This window comes from Drosophila erecta, unplaced genomic scaffold (assembly GCF_003286155.1).
Source record: "Drosophila erecta strain 14021-0224.00,06,07 unplaced genomic scaffold, DereRS2 tig00000000-arrow-pilon, whole genome shotgun sequence".
Classification (NCBI taxonomy): Eukaryota; Metazoa; Arthropoda; class Insecta; order Diptera; family Drosophilidae; genus Drosophila; species Drosophila erecta.
Window position 1 is genome coordinate 218,225 of NW_020825194.1, and position 24,867 is coordinate 243,091.

General features: G+C 46.4%; 1 protein-coding gene across 12 annotated transcripts in view; it reads left to right on the forward strand.

Moving 5' to 3' along the window:
* Nucleotides 1–24,867, forward strand: part of LOC6555371 (polypyrimidine tract-binding protein 1) — a 156,801-nt gene that overhangs the window by 105,637 nt on the left and 26,297 nt on the right. For 11 of the 12 annotated variants that reach the window (XR_003407711.1, XM_026977694.1, XM_026977697.1 and 8 more), the window contains one exon: nt 18,821–18,944. The exons of the other annotated variant lie outside the window; for it this stretch is intronic. Coding sequence is in view for 10 of the 11 variants with exons in the window: in XM_026977694.1 (XP_026833495.1) it covers nt 18,821–18,944 (124 nt within the window). In the remaining variant the exon portion in view is untranslated. The remainder of the gene's footprint in view (nt 1–18,820; nt 18,945–24,867) is intronic. 12 annotated transcript variants of the gene reach the window in all.

Sequence of the window (24,867 nt, forward strand, 5' to 3'; positions counted from 1 at the left end):
AATTGGAGCCAATATGTGTCCCCTCACCCTTATCGATTTGCAGCCCTGTTCGGTGAAGATAACCACAAAAAGTGATTAGGGCCCAGCTTAATTAGATTTGATTGCTCAAAAGATTTTACAAACCCAATTGCAATAAAGCAAATTCAACATGCTAATCAAATTGTCTCTCTCTTTCGATTTATTTACAGGTGAGTTACCCACAAGATTATGGCCAAATGCCGGCTCAATTAGTAAGTAGAAAGCCCGAAATTCCACTTCACTGTGGCAGCATAGAAGGCCTGTCAGCAGCAGCACGCCCCCGAGTATGGTACACTAATTTAATTTCAGGGCATATTTGCAGTGAGTAGCGTCTTTTCTGCCTATTTCGCACAAACCTAATTAGCCGCGAAAACAATGCCAACCACCCATCGTGGTCCTTCGCTCCGCCTCGCCTGGCCTCTAGCTTCGCCTCGGCTAATTTTCATAATTGTTATTATAGAAATTCAGCAGCCATAAACAAAAGGTTAGTTACTTGCCTAATGACTTGAAGTGCGTCCTGGCCTGGCCTGGCCAAGGCTCCAGACGTGGCCCCCTCGTCCAAGTTGATAAACATGTAAATGCGCTTATCATGCTGGTTGGCAAAAGTTTCGCCAAGCTCTCTATCAGTTGATTTTTGAGGCAGACAAAACCGCGCATTCATAACCCGACATAGGCTAGAACTGGCCCGATGCGAAAATGATAGCCAGCCCACAACTTTTGAACTATTTGCAGGGAGGGTTGTACTTTCTGTTTAGTCACCCTTAAGACGGCGCAAACAACCCAGCACTAATTAGGCTGTGGCGTTGATTTTGATGTGCCTTAAAATTAAAACGAAGCCCCGCCAGCCGACACTAAACGCTTTTAAAGACATCTTAAAGCCGTAACTTTTTCATGGACGAGTAGCGAGAAAGGGCCACGGGGAAAGTCGGCCTACGAAGTTCCACGATGAACTTTAGAACTTTTGCCATCCTTGGCCATCCTTGGCCGCCGTTTCAGTTGTTTGTTTTTGCTGGCCGCCGCTCGCACAACTTTGGGCCATGTCCTGTACAAAGTGACGACTTCAACCGGACGCCTTTCAATTATTAATACCACTGCTAGGTCACTGCTTCGTGTCGTTTCGCCCCGGCTGCAGTGTAGTTTAATTAATTAATTTGACAAAAGTTTCCAATTGAACTTCAGCAACAGTCTGGCCGGTGGCCGGTGGCCGATGGCCGATGGCTGGCGGCCTGTGGCTTTAAGCACTAGGCTTAAATAAGTGAATGCGACTGCTTCTGCCACTACGAATCAATAAGAATACATAACAAATTTGGCCGAAAAACAAGAGGCCAACAAAGAATTAATTGTTATTTTCAAGCAAAGGCTTCTCTCTTCAACAATGCGAAAGAAAATAAAGGTGCATTCCTCTGGCTTTCTGCGCACATACATACACATTGTGTTTTTGGCATTTGCTGCTGGCCGGGCTATTTATGAATATTTCAAATGGTCTCTTCATTATGGGCTTGTTGGGGATGCCTTTGATCAGCTCAGTGCAGACGTCAAATGCAGTTGCTTAGCTCTGCAAGTATATTCTCAACTTTATTTAGGCCCGGAAAATTCTTAGGAAAATTTCTCTTTCCGCAATTCACCGATGCTAGATTACGGATTTAATTAACATTCTGCCAGGGCCTGGCCTTTTTGTTCGGCCGACCAGCCACCTTTTGTGGCCCAAATCGAAGTTGCAGCCGCAACAACAAAAGGGCCTGCCCCACGACCCCAAAAATGTTTATGCCGCACTTCCGCTGCCTGGTGTTCAGTTACTGTTTCTGTTGCTGCCGCATGAGTTGGCTATAATTAAAAATGCTATTACTGCCAACTTCATATAAATTTTTAATTAGCAATTTTTGCTATTTTCCTACTTTGTTGCTACTCACCCCCCACCCACCCATTGTTGTAGCCGCTGACGAACTTTTTAAATTAGCACTTTGTTAAACACCCCATCGAAAAAGGTAGCATCCTTAACAGAAACAGTTCCAGCAATGTCGGCATAAATTGTTTTTTAAAAGGATTTTGTCCATTACCGCTGTCCCCGGGCTCAGGCTTCCAGCCACGTCTTCCGCTTCAGCCACAAATTTTGTGGCGGCAACAGCAACGCGTGCCACAGCAGCTGTTCGGGCGCATTAAGCTCGTGGTACGGCAGCTGCCATAGGTTCTCAAATAATATAAAACGATGCGTAGAGCATGCAACATATGAAATAAAGGTGAAAATAAAACCCAGCTTGCTGGCTTGCCCCATAAGCGCTGTGTACTTGATTAGCATGAAAAAGGGCTGCTGATTTTTGGCGGTAATTACATATTAGGATTTATGCATGGTCTGGCCAACAACGAAAAACCACCCCTCCTGCGACTGCCGTCTGGCCACAAGGGCATAAAGAGGAGCAAATATTGACACTTATGGCCTATAATTCGACACCCATCGGGGGGCGCGGAACAGGCGGGACATAAAGCCACCACCCAGCAGCCAAAGGGTTAAAAATATAAATTAAAAGGCTCCGCTCGCACTCATATGTGCATGCTTTACGATTCAGCAGCTTTTGGTATTTGTCCCCGCACACATTCACGCACCTTTTATGCATTTTAATTAAAATTAACTTCATTTTTATTACACCAGCCCAAGTGAGCTAGTTCGCTCGGCCGCAATTTTTACAATTAAATAAAGATTTTATTATCATATGCCAGCACGTCTTCGCAAGTGACTCTGGTTGTGGGTAAATATTTAAGCTGAAAGCGTATAAAATTTACTGGAGGTGTCGCGTCGGCATATTTTAAAAGCTTTTTGTTACACCCGGCCGTTTACTTAGCACACAGGGCCTAGACAGAGACGGCGGCTCTCGGGCGAAAGAGAGGGCAACAAAGAGCGGCACAGAGCCGCCCTCATATATGCAAATTTATGTGACATTGCGGCAAGCACGCGTTCACTTTGGCTTAAGGCTTGCCCAAAGGAATTTCAGATCCCTGTGTGTGAGTGTGTGTGTGTGTGTGTCTATGGCTTTTGTTTTCTAGATGACGCTGCAGCAGACATCGTGCCCCAAATGTATGCAAAGCTTTGTTTAAAGTGTCGCACAAGCAGAGCGCGTGTGTGCGACTTGCTGGCAGTTTAATAGCTCGCGACCTGCTCCGCCGTTTATGCATATTTAATAGTTGCTATTTTTGCTAAGTGCTCGAAATTATCGTCAGTGGCTGGGGTATTCTGCAAATCTGTCGCTAAGCCCTTCCGAGGCTGCGCATTTTCGGATTTCTTTGTCATTATCGCAAATGTAACGTGCAGTTGCAATATTGCATAGGTTATATGGCTTTTTACATGCGCAGTGTGAATTTCATTTAAAATAGTGATAAGATTCGGGCTTTTCGAACTCGACAAACTGAACTGAAGCCAACTGCAAATAATTGATTTTTTCTCGCTGTGCCTCGTGCCGCACATGACACAGAAACCGCCTAATTAGATGACTGCCTGCCTGTGCAAAGCAACTCGACCCACTTGACTCCCTGACAAGTTACACAATTAGCAGCTGGCGAACCGAAAGTTGCGCAAACATTTCAATGAATTTTCCAAATTCTGCCGCCGCACAAAACTTTGGCCACCAAAAACCCATTTTGCGGAGCTCCTTCCTAGGAATTTCCATGGGAGAATCCTTGTCCAATGCTAATGAATTGCTGTAACTGACTGCTTCCCATTTGCCTGGATCCTGGATTTATGCCATGAAAACTCAAAGGTAAATAGCAATCTGCCTGCAGTCCGGGCAGGGGGACTTTAATCAAACGATACCTTTGTTTGCCAGCCAGCCACGCCTCCCGCTTCGTCGCCCGCCCCGCAACTGAATCAAGTTTGCATCAATTTCAATACTCCCACTGTTTTCATTTAATTTCAGCAACTTATAACTTAATTGTGTGCTTCCTGGCTACCGTTTTGAACACCCCTTCCGCCCCGCTCCTCCGCTCCTCCGTTCCTCTTAAATGTGCAAAAATTAAAGCAAGGAGCAGGGTCCTCGCAACAGGTTGCCGCCCAATCTCATTCGGCGGAGAGCGGCGGCGGCGGCGGTTGAGATTGCAACGCAGCAGGTCCCGGGTCGGGTCTTGTAATTTGCAGCACAGCCAGCGACAACGGCAATGATAGTTTTCCCTCTTTTCCCCCCGCCATTCCTCGCCCCACACACACTTCGGTTATGAATAGCCGGAATAGCCAGTGGAGCAGGCGGGATGCTGGAAACGTTGGGGAAACAAGGCATCCCGACGACCCCCTTCAGCTTCATCATTTAAAAGCGCATTAAAAAGTTTTTAGATTAATTTCGCCGCTGCTGCTGCTGCTACTGCTGCTACTGCTGCTGCTGCTGCGTTTTGTTTTTGCCACTGTTTGCTACTTACTCTCCACTGCTGACGCTTTGTTTTTGCTTAATGTGGCGAGTTTTAATCCCAAATTGCTGAAATTTAAAACTCGCTTGCTGTGCGTTGAAAATCCTTGCCATAAAATCTGGCGAACGAGAAAAATATGCTTCTCTCTACTTTTGCGAGCAACAATTGCTCCGGTTACTAATACGTTTTCCATGTTCCCCCCAAACTGAGATCCACATGTGTACGCTCACTCATGGACTAACATGCAAAGTGTAGTTGCTCCGATGCACTAGCAATTCAATAGCTTCTACCTTTTCAATACACATTTGGCAAATCATCAATATTTTTCCTCATCTAGCGCAGAATTCATGCGCCTGAGAGACGCTTGCAGGCGGACGATATGGAGCAGCCCCCAAGTAGGAATGATTTGAAGGCGGGGCTAACAATGTTTGCTGTGTATGCCAAGGGGCAGGATGGCGGCAGCACTCGCTTTCAGAATCATTTTCAATAAATTTATCTGCAATTTCAGTGGACCCATGCACACATGTCAGGAGTTCTACTTGTTGTCGCTCGAATTCAATTCCAAGCAGATTTATTTTTCCACCCAGTTTTCCCATTCATAATTTCCATCAGGGAAGCCCTGCGTTTTGTACGGCTGCCCGTTCTAATCCTTCGCTTATAATTCATGGCAAAGAATGCGTGTGCGCCCAAAAGCGATTTTATTTGGGCTCCACCTGGTTGGGCTTTAAAGCGAGTCCGCATTCCCAACAATTTTGGCATTATATTAATTTCTTTGACCGTTTCCCATTCGGTCCTTTGGTCGACCTTTCTCGCCACAAATTATACGCAATTAAGCAAATTTGTCTAGGTCCCAAAAACGAAAAAAATCAAAGCTCCTTGGTCGCAGGTCACTGATTAACATCCCAGCCGGCAGCCATCCTATGAAAACAAATGGCGAAAAGGATAAATAAAAATAAAAATAAAAAACAATAACAGGCAGCAACATGTAAATAAATGGAAAGAAACGGAAAGACAACTAGGAAACGAGTTGTTACAACGCGACGCTGCTACACTCGAAGAAACGACGCACTACATTCAAAGGAGACAGGCTTTCTGAGACTTTCTGACTTTCGAAAAGACGTGCCTATGTATGTAGCCAAATGGCTTTTGAAATTCTGCAACTTTCTAGGGTGACTTGGTATGCTCTTCAGCTTTTTCTGTAGTGTATGCTTCTGGATTCATGTCCGGTCGTCGGTTTGGCCTGCGGTTCGGTCTGAATGCGACGGGGTGCGGGCGAGTTCATTTAACTTACGGCGCGTTTCCGATTTACCGCAAATTTGAAAACCAACAAACAGCCAAAAATTCGCCCAAAGGCCTTTACTGTGCAATGGCAAACAAAAGGGGAAAGCCAACAAGTAAATAGAGAGCCCGGAGATAGGGAAAGTAAGGGATAGCAAGTGGAGGAGCATGGAAAAACTGTTGGAATGGAGAAGCTGGAAGCTGGAAGCTGGATAAATTGTAAAATTCAATTTTCGCCCCTTTTACTCGTTTTTTTGTGTTTTGTGTTAACACTTTTAACTTTGATTTATGCAAAAATTTCCACTTCACTTTGCACATGGCCAAAAGTTTTTTCCTTCTGCCCGGTTGATTTGTTGATTTCTAACAAATATTTGTGAGCTTTTCCGATAAAGGGGGAAGGTATGGACATGGCAAGCAATGACTGTCAAACGTTCACGTGGACCCAGCGTTCATGAATCATGGCGTCATTCTTTTTGTCACCTCAGCCCCGCCTCTACGGTTATTTGTTGGCCGTCTGGTCCGACTCTTTTATGTGCCGACATCTCGCTCGTGTCATCCGTCATATCCTTCCCACCGCCCCCCGCCCCCCAGCGCCTCCTCCGCTGGTCCTCGTTAGTGTCACGGACCAACACTTCCTGTTCGCTCCATCCGTAATCCTCCGCCAGGAGCGCAGCCTTTGTCTCCGGGTGAAAGTCGCACGCTTTCATTTATCAGCGCGGCACCACTCGATTTAATATCAATTTAAATTTTACGAAATTCATCCTGCTATGCGAGCAGAATTATTCACGACCCCCTTTCATTAGCCATGTCATTTGCCATTATCATCAATGTTGCATTACTTTAATGGCAATTATGAATATTACACACATGCATGCGACCTGCCCGACTTTTTCTAGCATTTTAAATGGATCAGTCCCGCACGGGTTCATTTGCCGTCTTTCAATAATTTAATTGCCAAAAGGAGTTGCGCGAAAAAACAGGGCTTAAAAACATTAATAAACCGGAAGCACAGCACCAACTCGCACCGGAAACAGGACGAAAAGGACAGCGCCGTCTCTTTCCCTTCACACAAAGTCGCAGTGGGGCAGAAAACAGACGGTGGTTCACTCGCCCATCATCGCCTGTTTTGCATGTTTATCTGTGCGCGAAAATGCATTTTTGCATACAACATAACCGCAACAGATGTGGTCGCTTCAATATAAATGCAGTTACAAATGGCAACCCCTCCTCTTTTCTGCCCCTGTGTGCTGCGGTCATTACAGCGAATTGCGTTCGCATTTTCCGCGTGGGCGTGGGACAGTGTGTGTTTTTATGGCCCGTGTGTGTCTCTGTGCCCGTTTTTAATTTTTCGCTGGTCATTTCCGTTTTTTGCCGGTGGTGCCGTTGGTGCCGCTGTCCATTATGCGTCCTTTTGTCGCTCATCACTAAAATGGAGAAAACCGGGGGGTAATTCGGAAAGGGAGGCCAGGGAAAACCTGTAACAATGCAATGTGTGGGCATGGGCTCACACTTACACTCAACTTTCCCGGAATGGGTTGTTGCGCTTAAAAAATAATCGCCAGCCGAATGTCAGGTCGCGGGGCAGCGGTATTAACGATCAGCGATGGCACAAACGCAAATGCAAACGCAAGCACAAACACAAACAAATAACGCTAATTATGGGACTTATGGGCTGGTGATGCACCTTTTAAGCGGATTCCTTCTTAAATGCATTTCCCGGAAAAGCCGCTTTCCGTCAGCCCCACACGCACTCAGTCACACAGGACAAACACAATCAAAGCGCTTCAGCAGGCTAATGAAGAGCAAATGCAAATGGCTCTGCGTTTGCTCTCGTATCTCTCTTTCTGCGGCTCATTAATGCGCATAATCAAAGTGGCAAAGGCAGCCGCAACAGCAGCATCGGCAGAAGCAGCAACGGAGGCAGCAGCGGAGGCAGCAGCATATTTGTCACATGATTACCGTATCAAATAACACGCAGACACACGCACTCCGCACTGGTTGACTGGGATTACACGACATGGAGACATGGCTAACCATTCTCCAACCTCGTCCGATAGGATCTGCCAGTCTGCCGTCATAAAGCAAATTTCGCGTTTCGCAACTGAAAACCACAAGCACCATAATTTGGCACTATCCGCAGTCGCCAGCGGTGCCGGTCGGGTTTTTGGTGCGGCGTTGGCCAAAGAAGCGTCCAACCATTCCATCACATTCACTCGGCCGTCCGTTCGGCAGGTGCACGCTGAGAAAAAGTTATTGCTTGCCTCTTTCGATTGAGCTAATAGGAGGGTTTCGTGCGAAAATGGTACAGTCAAATTAAGAGGTCAGTCCTGACACATGCCTGATTTCTGTCAGTGCAGCAGGCATCCTCCCATCCAGGCCATCAGACAGAGAAAGCGCACAAAGACAGCCCGCAAGCGTGTGGCAATAGACAATGTCTATGCATATTTGTCATATGTGCAGCCCCGGTTTGTGCGGTCCAGCTCCATCCCCACTCCCCCCTCATACACTCACAGGAGAACACACATGCTGCCAGGACTGAAATTGAAACTGTTTAGAGCTGTTGTTGGGTGGGGTTGATTTTGGACTTTGGGCCATGGGCATTGGCATGGCCTGGCAGGCAGATAATTTGCTTGAAAACCCATTTTCCGGTTTTTGGCTCTGGGTCCTGTGTCCTGAGTTCCTCTGCGTGCCTGGCTTGCTTGACAACTAGTAGACATTCTGCGATCTCTGCCACATAGCCCAAAAGATCACTGGCTGTTGCCCAGAAGGATGGCTTTTTTGTGCTGCTCTACTTGTAGGACGTTATGACCGCCATGAAATTCCTTTTAATATGCGGCGCACATGTTTCGCGCTCTCAAAAAGCTCTTAGGGCAAGTGCAGCTTTGTTGCTTTTACAACTAACAAACACACTACCAATTGTCGCGGTACTTAGCAGGAACAAGGGAGAAACATTGGCCAATGCCGCAGACCGTAGAAGAGGTAAAAACGTATACATTTCAACATACTGTTCCTTTTTGATTGCGATTTACCAATTCTGAATTCGTTACGTATGTCGAAGTCGGCACTGCTCCCATCGCACGGCTTTTTCTCCGTGTAAGAAACGTAGTGCCGCACATCAAACATGGCCCAAATGTTGGCCGCCTCAGGAACACAGCACTTAACGGCATCGTTGCCTCGGCTTAAGTAGTCGCAGTGAGGGGGAACGGGGAGGGAGGGGCGAGATTACTGGGAGAGTAGACTAGTCACGGCTTCTGCTATTCCATATTCATAATTGCTAATGGAATATGCTGTGACAACCGCAATGATGACGAAGAGTGGCTGAGCCCCGACGGTGATGATGGTGATTATGAGCAGCCCACTACAAAGTGTTTTGCCTGCCACATTTCCCCGAGCTGCTTGGACGATTCCTGGGAGAAATTAATTTGCAGCTTGCGAGGCATTCGGCGCTGGCGTCTATTTACATTGTATATATTACGTATACGACACACAGCCTGGCAGCGCAGGTTATGTTTTCGTTGGCCGCAGCTGCCGGCGACCCCCGCCCCCAGGCGATTCCCAAAAAATGTGGGCCAACTTCTAGGCGCCCGTCACCGGCAGCTATATTCACGTTTTTTCCCACTTTTTCCCATTCACTTTTGGCCGTGTTCTCCTTTTGTTTTTGGTTTTGGTTTGGTTTTCTTCCCCTCGTGCTGCTGGCGAAGTTTTTGGTGGCTGGCTCTTTGTTAATTGGTTCAGTCACCTGTCTCTTGATCTGCCAGTCAAGCGCACACGACCCGTGGAGTCGATGCCAGCACCGCTCCCTCCCTGCAGCCGCTGCCTCTGCTGTCGCCATCAAAGTAGCACCACAACCGGACGGATGGTTGAAGGCGACAGTGCCGCAGGAAAACACGGAGGAAGGAAGGAAAGAAGCCGGATCCTAGGGCCGCTCCATTTGCCAACCTGCCCAATGAACGTTTTAGATTACAATAGGTTAGGCCCGAGTCCAGGGTGGATTCTTGGCGAGCTGGGCACATTAGCCAGTGGTGGATGGGACGGTGGATCGACCGCAAAGTTGGCGCGCCGCTCCGCCGTCCGTCGTTAACTTAATTGGCCATCACCACCCACTTTGCGGGTTTTTATGACAACGACGACGATGTCGACCAACTCTAGCCCACGCCCGGAGCTAAAGCGCCAAGAAACCACACCAACAGCTCGCCGGCAAGTTCGTCTTTGTCGACGCGTCGACTGTTGGAGTTTTGACATTTTTATTCTACATTTTGTGCTATTTGGGTGGCGTTGCTGTTGCCTCTGCTATATTCTATATTCCATTTTCTATTTTCCCAGCTTTTTCGTTTTTTGTTGTCACCTGGTCATAATGTTGTGACATTGCCTACTTTTCAGAGCAGTGCCTCGGCGTTTATGGCTGGACACGGTCTGGGAATTGGACTAGAAACTGCACGGTCAAAAATTGCTTGGTTGTCCTTGTTCTATGAACCATTTCCGACTTTATCTTGTTGTGAACACTGGTCCGACATTGTGCATAGCATAGTTCTTTTTCTAGTTTTCTCAGTGTACAATGTGCAGAGAGACCTGCGTTCTGCTCTGCCATTTACGCTCGGTTTGGCCCAGCTTTCTATTTTTGTGATTAATAGGTGTGTTAATGGATGTCATTTTGATGTTTCCGCCAGACGCATGTCCACGAAAAGAAGGCTTTCCTGGGCCATCCTGCCCTTTTCCTTGCTGCTCCTCGCAACATTTGACCCTCACACTTTTGGGCGCTCAGTTTTATGTTTAATTTGAGCATTTCTCGCTAATTTTTAAGGCTCGTCATTAAATGTAGATAATTTTTTATGCCCTTTCTCTGGTCGCGCTGTGTCCATTGCCATTCATTTACAATTTCTATGCCTAGGTTTATGACCCGCCCCTTTTTGTTGGGCGTCGTAAAAGCGAAAATGTAACGAGCTGTCGTCACGAGCTTGTTGCAAGTCGGCCGAATGGCGGAACCGAATGCCCGAGTTGTTAAAGCCTTTTATTTGCCGTCGTAGCCCAATCGTTTAGGTATATCGCGTCCCCTTTCTTAATTACTTGCAAGTTCGCTTTTAAAGTGCTGCCAAAAGTGGCCAACGACCCAAAAAGGCTTAAACTCAAATATCTCAAATAGTCGGATGGGTCGCTTTAAAAATATGTCCTTGCTGGCGAATAAGGCATAAAGTGCAACATGTTTTTGCCCACCCCTCGGCCACGCCCCATGCTTTTTATTGCCTAACGCCCATGACTGCGCTTGCATATATGCAGATTGCCCGATGTTGCAGCAGGCGCGCAGTAATCGATATGTAAACATGCGAGTTTGCGTTGCGTTTCGAATGCAAAGGGCGGGGCAGGGCGAAGGGTTGGTTGGGGGTGTACAAGTTTAGAAGCAAACACGCCGACAAACCAAAAAAACAACAACAAGGACGGAGCGGCGACGGCAACAAGCTGCAATCGTTGTGGCATGCAACATGTTTTTATATATAAATCAATTACTTACCAAACATGACGCGAACGCAAAATGGCGCAGCGAGGAGATGGTCCGGGTGTAGCGTGCAGTGGATTTATTGGCTTGGAAGCGGGAATCCTTGTGTGTTCGTGCCACTCGACTTTGGTATGTGTTGCAAGTCCATTAAAGTTATTCAAATTGTTTAAAAATTTGATTAATTCGCAATTGTGGTGAGTTGCGGGACTCAGAGACACAGCTAACTTCGTTATGTCAGCGCCCTTTGAATCCGCTGCGAAATGTTCGCACACAAATCTTAAAGCCCTCGCCGCACAAATTTAACAAGCCAAATCTAATTACACTCCGCTAATAATAATTGAGCGATGGGTACCCCGAAAATTAGAATCAACCGAAATAAAAATTGAAATTGACGCCAGCGATTTTGGGGGCTGTGGGGAAATCCCCGGGTCTCAAATTTGTCAACGAAATTTTCGACCATGAATTGATATAAATGTCTGACCCAGAGGCTGCCTGCTGGCCCGGCAAATAATGTGCTAAATAAATTGCGAAAAATTACATAAAATATTTAAGCGCATTCAAGTGTGGCGCTATAAAAAATGGCGGGGCATTAAAAATGTTTTTCCCGTGATGGGCTGCCAAGGGAAAGCAAAGCGAGCGGCAAATGGCTGCCGGAGAAAGCAGGGAAGGTGAAGGCACAGCGTGGAAAGAGAAGCTGGGAAATGTAGCCAAACAAAGGAAGGGACAGACAAGGATAACAGCCAGCAGCAAACAAATTATTTGAACATATAGCCTCCAGGCAAATAGCTGCCTGAATATTAGACATTTGAGAATTGGCATGGCGAATTTGCTCATTGACTTGCAACCCCAACAACAATGCTGCCACCTGCCATGCAAATGTGGGGAGCGTGTTGTCTCGCTGCCGACGCTCTTTAAAGTCGGGCAGACAGAGAATGAGCCAAAATGTTTGCACACCGTCGTTTCCTCCCAGACCCAGACGCTTTTAATGCATTTTTTATTGGACTGCTGCCACACAAAACGACAAGCAAATAGAGAAGGCCATAAAAATAAATAAGGCACAGCACTTGGACGGGATGGGATGTGTGGGTGGGGGTGGTGGTGTGGTGTGGGTGTGTACTTTTCCCAGCCCATATCAACACCCATGAACCCTCTGGCGAAACGCGAGCGCAGCATATTTTTGCTATTGCCAGTGTCCAGCCGCCATAAATTTCATTGCTATTGAATTTTGTATGACCCCGGGAGCGGGTCGTGGCTCTTGGGTCAGCTCTCCATACGTGCTTCGTGACCGCTTTAAAAAGGTATAATTTATTTTAAAAGATTCCCTCAACACGCCGCCCGCGTCTGAATGCCATAATGCTTCTTAGTACTTGGCAAACAGCTCCCAAAAGGAGGCACCCAAAAGGAGGAGGCGAATCAATATCCAGAAAAGATTTATGTCGCCCGGTAATCGTTGCTAAGGTCAGGACCAGAATCTTTGACTGGGCTCATTAGAAATGCCGAGCGGCGAATGCTTGTCATTTGCATATACACACACACTTCCAGCACACGCATGCCCAACTTTTTCTTCGCTGCGAGTAAGGGGTATCAGGGTATGCGAAACGGATAAAGTTGAAAGTGGAATGAGGTATAATCTCATTGCCTTTTGAATGCTTCAATTTAAAATTGCGAACCAATCACCAGGTTAGGGAAATCTGTACTATTGTGCAATGTAATACTAATCCTACAGTACACTATATTGTTGTATATTACGAATATAAACAGCACTAACAAATGTAAATACCTCTGCTAGCTGCTTCTATGTCATTCCTGGCCAGACATTTCCTTCTTAGCGCAAAAGTATACAAAGTCGCATTACAGGCGAGAGTGAATATCCTAATAGGCATCAGAAGTCGCGTGGCGCGCGGAGCAAATAAAAAATTGCCAAAACTTTCGGTCGTGCGTAAAGTGTGGAAAGTGGCGGTGCGCGGGGGCAGGGAAATATCAATGAAATTGTCATACACGAGTAAATGCCCAGAAATAAAGACGGAAAAAGGGAGTCAACGCCAGAGAAAAACGTCTGCCTACCTTTGGGGGCACGGGGAATTTTTCCTTCTGCATTTTCTGACAGAATCGTGAGTCGACAGTCGACAGTCGCGCAGCGCAGCGCAGAACAGTCAGTGGCAGACAGTAGGAGATACAGACACTCAGATACTCGAGGAACACATGTTTTGAATAATTTATGCGGGCGGGCGCTCGAAATGTGTCCGCCAGGAGTTTCCCCCATTTGCCGGCTTTCCCCCAAACCAATTGCTTGGCACTAGGCCAGGCAAAGTTTTTTGCACTCTCGCACTCGGGAAAGTGTGGGGAAAAAGGTGATAAATGCATAAGCAGGAAAAGTTTTGCGCCTCCATGGCCTTCCTTTCGATTTTGCTTTGTATAGAATGGAATGGTGTGGTGTGGAGGGAAGTATACTAATAGCGAAATTGCTACAAATCGTTTTGGCCAAACTTGCACAAGTTCATTTTACCCACTCACACAGACACGTGCTGTAGCTGGAGTCATTTTTTCTCGCCTTTCGACATTCTAATTTAGCTTCGCTTCAAATATTTATGCAAACAAATTGAAATAAAAAGAGTTCCCGGCTCTCAGAAGCAATAAAAGCCAAAGCGTAAATATTTAGTGGTATTCAGCTGGCAGCTCTTCTTCTTTATATACGCTTCTAGATAAATTCCCGTCGCTCCCCCTTCTTAAATAGAGAGAAAAAAATATGAAATAAAGTGGCTTGCCTCTGGAGGAGCTAGCTCCTGGATACGAGTATTTCATATTAAACTTGAGCCCAGCCAGTGACTCTTTCTTGTTGCTGTGGTTTCGATACTCCTCCTCCGACTTTTGCGGCCGGAGTTTAGCACGAACCGCAGCTGTTATACTTTGGCGGCATTTTCATATAATTTATTGCCCAGAGTCGGCAGGTGGGTTAGGTGGGTTAGGTGGCTTAGTCGGCGGCTGGTGGACTGAGTAGGGTTTGAGTCCCGTATCTGTATCTATGTGGCCGCAGCTACAAGTTGCGTTTATCATCTGACAACTGGCTAACAAATAGCGCTCGAGTCTGTTTGGGTGGGTTGTACAGTGGTTGTCTCGTTTGGGTTCTAATTAGAATTTATTGAATGCTTGGCAGTCACTTTAAAGATAGCTTTAAAGCATCATCAGAATAGAGTTCCCCCATTTCGCTTGCTGAAACAGATGCTGCTGCTGCTGCTGCATGAACGGTATCAATAATTGTTTTTTCAATAGAGGCAGGTTGAGTTGGAGGTGCACCGGAGATAGCTGCTTTGTTATGGCTGCAGTTTTCCGCTGTTGTTATTTTTACCTACATATGCATTTTTTGCCGGCACTCGCAGCGGCATCATGGCCCTTTACCATTCACCCATTCACCCATTTACCCATGTGGCATCATCATCACCGCCATCATCCATAATGGCAGCGGTGGAGAAAAGGAGACCATCGAACATCAATGAACCGATTCGTTGCAGAACCGGAAATATTCAGTCGTATCTGTGTCGTGAGCAAAGCAAACACTCGCACAGTTGCAGTCAAAAAGATAGTGCTAGTCAGTCGTGCACAATTATTTATCAATTAATTTAATGAATTGAAACTTTTCAAGCACGTTATCAGTAATGAAAAATTGTTAAGCGCTCACATAACTCACAAAGTTTCTGGAAACCTTCGATTGTGGCTTTGCTACTGTTTGGAACGCTGCTGTGTTCTACAGGCAGTCAGACAAAACGAAAGCCTTAAATCGACAGCAACATATTCGATTTTAATATTCATATGCCGTCGTCATAAATTCATGACAAAGAGATACAGAGAGCAGACGCCATGCAATATATGAGGGCGTTGATATTGAGCAACTTTTCCATTTCCCTACTTGGCCATCCTCCCAACTTAATGCAGAGTTATTACCAACTAGGACCAGCAGGAGACTCGGTGAATCACCCACTTGCAAGCGTAAGTACGCCATACAAAGTTGTGGAAAAATCACAGTCGTGGACAACGCCACGAAGTACTGCTCATTATGTAGAAGGACTGCCTTCTAATTTGGCGCTTTTTCCGTGTCTTGGCGACTGCGAAGCTCTCAGCCTGTCCAATACTTCACCATGGCAGTAATAACCCGAAGTCCCTTTTCCACTGGATAATCATATAGTGCTCATATCATTTTGCCCGCTCTCCATTACACATTTTCTGTGTGTGCTCAGCTTTTCAGCTTTGCTCCTTTTTAAAGCGTCTTCGAGTAGAAAATCGCATGTAGCCTCTTGAGGGAAATTAAACAACAACAACCCCTAAGAGCCAACATGGCTGGGTGGGTCCTGTGTCCAAGGGATGGACAAATATGGATGAGACAATGCAATGCTAGAACACACTCCTAGTTCAGGGATACAAATTTGATTAAAGGTTACGTGAAAACGGTTTAGAAATTCGTTATATGGATTTTTGCGGAACTACACAGTAGCAGTAGAATTGTTACTACTAACAAAAAGAAAGTGCATCTTTGGATTACGAATCTAAAGTGGCAAAATTTTCATAAAAACTGGACTTTTCTTTCAGTTTATGAATTGCTCATTACAGGCACAATAAAGGAAAAAGGAATGAAGGGTTTTTGCTCGCTTCTGATGGCGCTGACACCCTTGCTTCCGCCCGTGCTCCCTTCTCGGAGTCCGTCAGCGTTGCGGACTTCAAAACTTAACCGTTAGGCATATGCGTGATTATCTTTCCTTTGCTGCGTCGGACCAGAACAAGGACAACACGAACGGCAAGGGCGACGGTCTTCGAGCGTCGAGCGCCGAGCGATGGGAGGCAGCAACCCTCTGAGGCAACAATTGCGCGCTGACCCAGTTACCCGGCAACAAAGGCGGAAGCAAAGGAAACACGCTGAAAGAGAGACAAGGAGGGGCTGAAAAGGCACATGTCATCATTGAAATCAGTGAGTGCCCGAGTGCCCAACTGCCCACGCCCTCCGGCAATGGGGCGTTGCTCATGAACAGAGTGAAAGGAGGGGGGGAAATGAGTGGAAGGAGGGGCGGAGGCGGAGGCGGAGACGGGGTGGCGAGGCTGGGGAAATTCATTAAAATGGCACAGAGGCGAGCCAACAATGAAACGGTCCACTTGGACAGCAGCTTATCGTCCTGGCCATATGTGCCACACACTCGCCCACACATAGGAAAGGAAAGGGTGCACACACACAGACACACTCTGCTACTAATCAAATATTTAGCATACTTTTTAGAAAGCATATTAAAATAACATTTCCGGTCAGCTTGGCAAAAAGGAAATCGTCGCACAGTCCGAACCCGAACAGCGTGAGAGGGCATTAGCCCGGCTTTCTGAACCGTGTAATGCACACTGGCGCACACACACGGACAACAATATCCCGTTGAGAGTCGACAAATCCCTGTAGCATGCCAGCCAGCTGGCACTTGGGGAGCGTTAATGTGCCATAACGAATGCATTAGAGACCCGTACTATCGTACTATCGTACTACGTAAGCGCAGTTAGTTGGCAACTCTTCCGTGGGCGGAAGGGCATTTAAAATTTAATTACCTCTGCAGAGGCTCGAGAGCACCCCTTTGGAGGAAAACCAATATGCATTACTCCGATGAAGTCAACTAAGAGAGGAGCTCCAAAAAGTGTGCTACCTTTTTTCGGGCAGCTGCTCTTCGCCGCCACAAAACACATGTTAAGCACAGGCAGAACAACAACAAAAGTGAGCATCTTGTGCTGATATCATTGCTCGGCCCACACCCACACCCACACCCACACACGCACACTGCCACTCGCACAACGACTATCACGCACACACGCACACAGTGAACTTCCGCTTCGGTTTTGTGTCGTGTGTTTTTTGTGTGTGATATTATCAAGTGAAGTGCTTTTGCGGTTTTCGGTGCTCTCTTTGTCTATGCATACCGCTCTCTCTCTTGCACCCCACCCACACACGCGGGAGTGTGTGGTCTCTGGCTTTTCTTATTATTCCTATTACCACATGTTGTTTTTGCATTTAAGCTAATTCCTTTATGTGTGCGGCTGTAGGTGTATATAAAACGTGCAGCCACATAAAAATAAGAGCCCCAGCAACAAATAGCAAATAACAAATAAAGCACAACAAAAGCAGCAGCCATCAGCCAGCAGGCAAAAAGCAAATAAGCTAAAGCAAAGCAAAGCAAAGCAACGCAGAGCAAAAGCGAAAGCGAAAGCGCGCAGCATGATAAGCCAAGTGGCGAATTCAAGCGTAGTCAGCATTGATAGCTGATGATGGCACGGGAATGGAGATGTGGCACGGGGCATAGAGGTGCCTACTTCACACAAAATTACCCTTTTCAATTTGTGCGGTGTGCTGCCTCCCCACCGCCAGCTACCGTTTATTGACTTTTTGTCATTGCGGCTAATGCATAGCAGCAGAAAGTGAGCAAGCACACCCTCACTGCCACAGAGGCACGGCCACCAACACACGCATCCTGCGCAGCACAGTACAGCCAGAATCCGCATTAGCAGTAGCTGGAGCTGTAGCAGCTTTATTTTTATGGGGCGCATTACATTTAATGTTTGGCTTAACTCGGTTACGATGCTCTCTGGGAATCCGACTCCGGCTCCGCGTGTGATTCAGATTCCCACACTGCTAGGAAATAGGCCAGCTGGACACGAGTGTTGGCATTGCAAGCATTTTTATGCCGTGACTGGACGCTTGAAGGAAAATGTTTATTTAAAGTTCCAAGCAGGGAATAATAAAAAATTAAAATAAATAAAATTAAGGTTCGAAGAGCACAATTTTTCGCCGAGTGGATGTTCGCTTCGATGGCTGCTGCTCCAACTTTTGCTTCTGGTTTGCTGGTTTGGCTTCGACTCTTTGTGTGAGTGCGGTAATTAAGTGTCACATGTAATTACAATACACTCATGTGCTTTGTAATTAGAGTTTAGCGCTGCAATAAAGCACGAAAAAGCAAACGGAGAGCAGAAAGAGGAGCAACAATGCGCCAACTGCTTAGCGGACTAATTCAAATGAATATTTTCCATGCATTTCTTTTATGAGTAACCAAATGGGAACGAGTGGATTTTATTTTTATGCAGCTGCGGCTATGTAAACTGCGCTGGTCAGAAAATAGCTGAGCAAACACTGGATAACGATTAACTGCAGTCCGCTTGGCACAATAATTTCCACTTACCCACTTTTCTTGTTGACTTCAACCAAACTGGAGAGCCGAACCTAAACAAAATCCCTGAGCTATGCAAATCCTTTGCAGGGGGGCGGAAGTGGGGCTGAAGAATCTCTGTAATTTATTTAGCTTGCGTAAATATTAAATATTTATATTGTTCTCTCTCTTTATTTTCTCTTTTTATGTACCGTACTCGTATACGTATATATATTCCTCATCTACTACAACTACACACCACTACTACTGAAAATAAACCATCTTCAACTTCTGTCTGTGCCTGCCCTGCCGCCTGTGCATCAACTACAAACTACAACTATATAAAAATATTAACCAACTGCCTGTGCCTGTGCCTGTGCCTACCTGCTCCCGCATCTGAATCTGAACCCGAATCCGAATCTGCATCTGCATTTGAAACTGCTCCCGCATCCTCTCCTGTGCCTGAAACCGTGTATCTGAAAATCAGCGCGGAAGCGACGAACTTTTGAGTCAAGCAGCAGTCATGGCGCCCGCTTCCGACAATAACAATCAGGACCTGGCCACAAAGAAGGCCAAACTGGAGCCGGGCACCGTGCTGGCCGGCGGAATTGGTAAGTCTTCAGTTCTATCCCCTTTCATCTGTGTCTGCCTCTCTCTATCCTCTCTCTATCATTCCCTCTCTCCGGCTTACCTTTGCATTAACCTTGCCTTTCCTTTTGTCTTGGCTTAAACCCTGCCTTTGCCTCTCCCGTCCCCTGAGCGACGCTTATGTTAAGTGCATTTGCAGCCATGGTCTTGGGCCCAGTTGGGTTTTGTCTGCCAATTAACCACGCCCACTGGGACAGTACTGTACACTGAAAAAAGCGTTAGGCACACCTCTTCGAAAAAGTAGCTATGTATATTGCAAATCTCTCAATTCTCATCAGAAAATAAGAACAGAAGAAATTACAGTCTGAGTGGTGAAAGTACTGCCGCCCTCCTATTTTGGGGGTGCATTATTGGGGGTCCTGTGAACTTGGCTTGTGGGTCTCAGTGCAGCATTAGCATTAGGCTTAAGCCTTCAGCATGGCCACAAAGTCGCCTGTGCACTTGAGTACCCCTATTGAAGGCAAGCGCGCTTTGATGGCTATAGCCAATTAACCTACTAATTAGCATGGAAACAAGTCAACAGCGAAAATATTTGGTTCGGCCCTTTTGTGCTGCCGGAAAATTATTACGGGAAAAATGGCTGGCGTCCGCTGGCTGGCTACGCACTGTGTCGACACATTAATTAGCCGCCCATACCCACACACGCTTAGCCGGTACGAATATCGCCCTGTGTATGCCGCCGCAAAGTAATAAAGCTAATCAAAAACCGCACACCAAGCCGTCGAAACCATAGTGAACCGAAACCAGCAGAATGAACCACACATTAGGCAAATATTTGACGGGTTCGTAGGCTCCCCGCCAAAACTGGATTTGAAAGCCAATGCCTTCCCACAAAAATCCAGTGAGCCACAAAATGATTTCCAATGCAAACAAATCAATAGGCAACAATTTCCGCTGAAATTCAAAAGTAATCGACTGCTCTGCCCGCCGATTGCGCTGCTTTTGTGCGAGCGAATTTAATTAACGCCATATGCAGGTGCTGTGCGTCGATATCCCTTTCGTGGGAGTTTTCAAAATGCTTTTGCAATTTAGCCGTAATTAACAGCGTTCACCGCCGCCAGCAACATCGGTGGTGAGTATGAGTGGGTGCTTGCCACAAAGGGAACGCTTGAGCATTAGCCGCCAGACAGCCAAAGGTCACGCCAGGACAAGAGATGGGTGGACAAAGGACGAAAAAAGGGTTGCGGAAGGATCGGCAGCCTGTGAATGGCAATCGGCTGAGAGCGAAAAAATGTACGCAAAAGCGGAAGCATAATATTTATTTATTACTTTACAAAGGACTTTTCTATTAATTAAAAAGCAACAAGCAGACACCCGCACACTCGCACGCACACGCACACGCACACAGAGAGAAAGGCAGTTAGCGGGTCGCCTTTCACCCCTTCACCCCTTCACCTTTTGCCATTGTTCGACGGTCGATGCAGACGACTACTTTGACCCAACGGCATTTTTGTGGCCATGGCCCGACTACACCTATTGGACGCCTGCTACCTGCGGCCATTTTAATTTTCCACGTAAAGTTCTTGTGCAAACACACACACACACACACACACACGCACACACGACGCATTTTGTCCTGCTCCATTAAAGTCGCGCTCAAAGGAAGCAGGATACTCGGTGGGGCAGGAGAGAGAGGGAGGCTAGGTGACCTCTTAAAGCTCTCCTTGCCCACACAAAGAGGCCATGCCGATGATGCCAAAAATAATAATAAAGGGAATTGCCAAATAAATGTGTAGAGACACTTTTATTACACTGCAAGCACCAATACATGTCTGAGGGCCCAGGAGTGGCACGGAGCACAACAAAGACCAGACAAGCAAATAGCAGAAATCTAAAAAGCAACAATGAGCATTGTGCGCCCTGTGGTCGAGCCTTAGATAAACACACGCACTCGGCTCAATTGTATCCAAGCGCCACTAGACCAATACATCGATAACTGGACTCGCACACACGCACACACGCACACACGCACGCTCGCGTTTCCGATACAAGAGCTTAGAAGGACATGCAACAAATTTTTCACGTAAATGTAATAAAAACACTTTGGCATGTGCAGCGCGTAGGAGGTGGAGATGCCGGTCTATGCGGATACGGCCACGGGGGGGAAGTCGGTGCCACGCCCATCCACTTGATCTGAGGGGCTCCGTTTTTCGTGTATTGGTGAGTGGAGTGACTGCGTGTGGTGGCTAGAAGTGTTCACACACACTCACGCACACAAGCAAGTACGCAATCTGCGAAAGCAAAACTAGTAAGTCTCGGTCCCTCTTGGCCCGAGTTTTGACCGGCTAATAACTAGCTTCGCTTGATTTATTTGATTTTTTATTAGGAATATTTTATGCCAGGTATACGAGGCCCCAGAGAGTTGCGCCGTAACCGTTAGTTCCAAGGATAACAGGGGGAAAAAAGTGGGCATGGTAGATACAAATTAGTTATACATTTATTCGTAAGTGCGACTTGTTAAAAAGTATTTTAATCAAATTATTTATTTTGTAACAATGCCTAATTTTACCATTGATATATTTAACAAGTTTTTAATTTAACAAGTGATGAAGTACTGATTGGCCGACTTTTTCCCGTGTAGACCATAGCGTGTCGCGTGTCCGGCTGAAACACCAAACGTGGCTAGAACGTGTTTTGCTTTTGTTGTCGCGACACTCGCCCCTCCCCCGCAATTTCAGTTTGTTGTTTATTGTTACAGCTCTCACACATGCATCGCCTCCACGCTGTTTGCACAGTCCACCAACATTTGTTTGTTTATTGACCGATTTTGGGGGCTTAACGGTCAGCTCACCACCTATGGCAGCTAGGACCTACCGCCAAAAAAAGAGATCTGCAGCTGTTGTCGCTGCGTGTGGACCGTATTTTTTCTCCGGCTCTCAGCATTGCTAATTCTCTGACCAGACAGCCAGCGGCAGCAGGAAAATATGCTGAAAAAATATCTAAAATTCGGATATACAGTGTCCTGTTTTTAATATGCCTGACCGGTCATCCTTAAGCCTTAAATCAGCCCACCACTGTCATCAATTTAAAGCTCAAGGTTTGCTGTCAGCGCAGTGCGGCGCTGGCAATCCCTTCGGTGGTCTTGTCAAGCACTTAAACGCTTTTACGGCCATAACCAATAAGGCGACAGTTTGGATACGGCAAGTGTCCTGCGAGTCCTGCGCGTGCCGCTCTGGCTCGGGTATCATTCGCACGTCCTGTGCTCTGCTTCCTGGGCTGCGCGTTGCGTGTAAATATTTTCGCAGTCAATAAAATAATATTGTCATAATTTTTTTGTTTTCTCTGCCATCTGTATCAATATTGAGACAGCATTGAAAGGAGTGTAAAAATCCGGCCAGACCAAGGGCAAACACAATTGTCAATTGGTTTGACTCGCTGACTGGCTTGCGTTGTGTGCAGCTATTTATGGCAGTCACAGAACGTGAGTGCGGTTAGTGGCAGCGGACTTTCAGGCAGTACTCGGGTTGACTTCTGAATTTCCTGCCACTGTGTGAGGGGCTGAGGGGCTGAGAGGCTGAGAGGCTGTGGGAAACTGCGAAATATTTGTGTGCGCCATTTAATTAAGCATACGACCCGTTGGACGCCCGAATTCCTGTAGCTGTATGCATAGTTTTAATGCACAAATGAAGTGGAAAAAGTTTGCCAGGACCAACAAACCTTCCCTGTTTGCTCATAACTTAAACCATTGTTATACGTTACAGACTGCTAACTGGCTCGCAGATGAAGTCGGACACTACAAAAAATACTTTGGAGTGGGTATTCCTGCACGAAATAACACAAAAAAGAAAGCAGCACAGAAATATCAAGCGCGTTGGGAAGCAACCAAGAAACATACGCAAATATTGCGAGTATATAGAAGCTAAATGGACTCTTGATTATTCAGTTTTGAACTATATTTTCTAAGGTGCAATCACATTCGAGTCCTGGCGCTCTGCTGTTTGACTGAAAGCCACTTGACTGCACACAGACATGGAGTCCTCATCTTGCCAGCCAGTATCCTGCAACCTGCTAAATGCCAATGCAGTTTCAGACTGCCACTCGGATGTGTGTAGTGTGAGCGAAGAGGATGCTGCATGGGGTGAAAAAAAACTATTTTCCTAATTGAAATGCAATTAAATTTTGTTAACGTCGTCGTCATCAACGCTCAGGCTGTTGAAACCTAACTGCGAACGTTGACTCCGTGCATTTGTATTCAGTTGGTAGAGCTCCAGCCATTCCCACTACCCCTCCTTTTTCTGGCAAAATTTTAATGAATTACATTTCTTGCGGGTGTTAAGCTTGAGCTGTAAAAAGAAAATCGTTATTTTCAATTATGGGCCAGTTTTTGTGTCGGGGGATTTTCCAGAAATCCAAAGGCAACGGGCCCTCTGGCATTGGGTTTCATTTGCTGCCAAAAAAACGTGCCATGATTGATTACGCATGGGCAAATGTTTAAAATATAGACAAGGCCTGGCTGGCTAAACAAATATCATTAAGTCGTTGTGCTCACAATGAGGCAGAGGAGGCACAGGAGGCAGAGGAGCCGACAGACACGTAAAGGACACAAGTTTGCCCAACAATTTAAAATTTATGATGTGTGAGCTTGTAAAAATCTAATTTACTGGCGCATAATTAAAGACGCTCGAACGGCTCCGTGTGCGTGAGTTCGGCGTGTATTTATTTAAATTATATATTCGACTGTTGACACACCCTCGGCAAAGTTTGGCGGCGGAACTCGGAGACAAACACTGGCGTCACGCTCACATTAAATCATTAAATGCCGCCATGTAAGCATAAATTTAATTGTTATTAACAATCAGCACTTATTTCATCCCGAACGCCACGCCCATCGCCCATCGCCCATCGCCCTGGGGAAAGCCCTTTTCTTTTGTTCCACTCGCTTTTTCCATTCATTTTCATTTACATTTTTCGTTTGGGGTTTCTGTTTGCTTTATGAATTTAAATTGTCATTAATTAACTTGGTTCGCATCGGTTAAGGGATGGGTGATGGGTAGGGGTAAATTATTACACATACGCCGCGCTGGACAGACTGACTGACCATTCATTGCAACCCGACCATCGACGTCCGAACTCAATTACAGTTTGTAAACTTTTCAATTAGCCATAAATAGTTTATTTATGTATATTTTTCGTGCAACTCACTGCAAGTGGTGAGAGGCTGTGTGTTTAATTGAAAACGGCAGGATGGGGCGCGTTCCCCGCTTTTCGCAAAGAGCATGAGAGGGTGAGAGGGTGAGAGTGTGTGAGGGTCATTAATACTGCTGAGCTTTGGCCCTACGTCCTTGCAGCTCATTTTAACGCGCAGCCGAGCGAATGATTGCTATTCATATCATCCATGGGGCATTGACAGTCAACAGGCGGCGCCAGCGACATCATTATCGAATGCAAATTTTATCGCTGCACTTTTTGCAGCCAGACCAGTTAATGCATTTCGGGCTTGTTGACATAGCATTGTGCTTATAGCCGTGCTTATCCTAGGGTATCCGTGCGCCGGTGGGGAATCGCTCGAGCTGCAGCAGCTGTTTTTAAACTGATGATTAATTTTGATTCTGCCACAAATTGCAATTATTGTTTGCTGCGCAAATATTTGCTGGTTCGGGTTATTTAGTTCGCTGTTAATTAAAAAGCAGCAATGCCATAACTGCTAACAAATCTGGCCGCAGGCCGTAGCCTGCCCCAAACCGAAACCGCCCGATTCAAATTGAAATTTTTTGCCAGCAGAAGTTGTAGCTGGCGGGCTTTTGGCTGCGTTTCCGGTTGTCGTCATCGCTGGGCGCCATCCTCCTTTTCAATTACGACGCCGCCTTTGTTGGAGCCAGTGCAGCAGTGCAGCAGCCGAAGGCTCCCGGAGATGCACTGCTTGTCGACGCGCTCATTGGATTGATG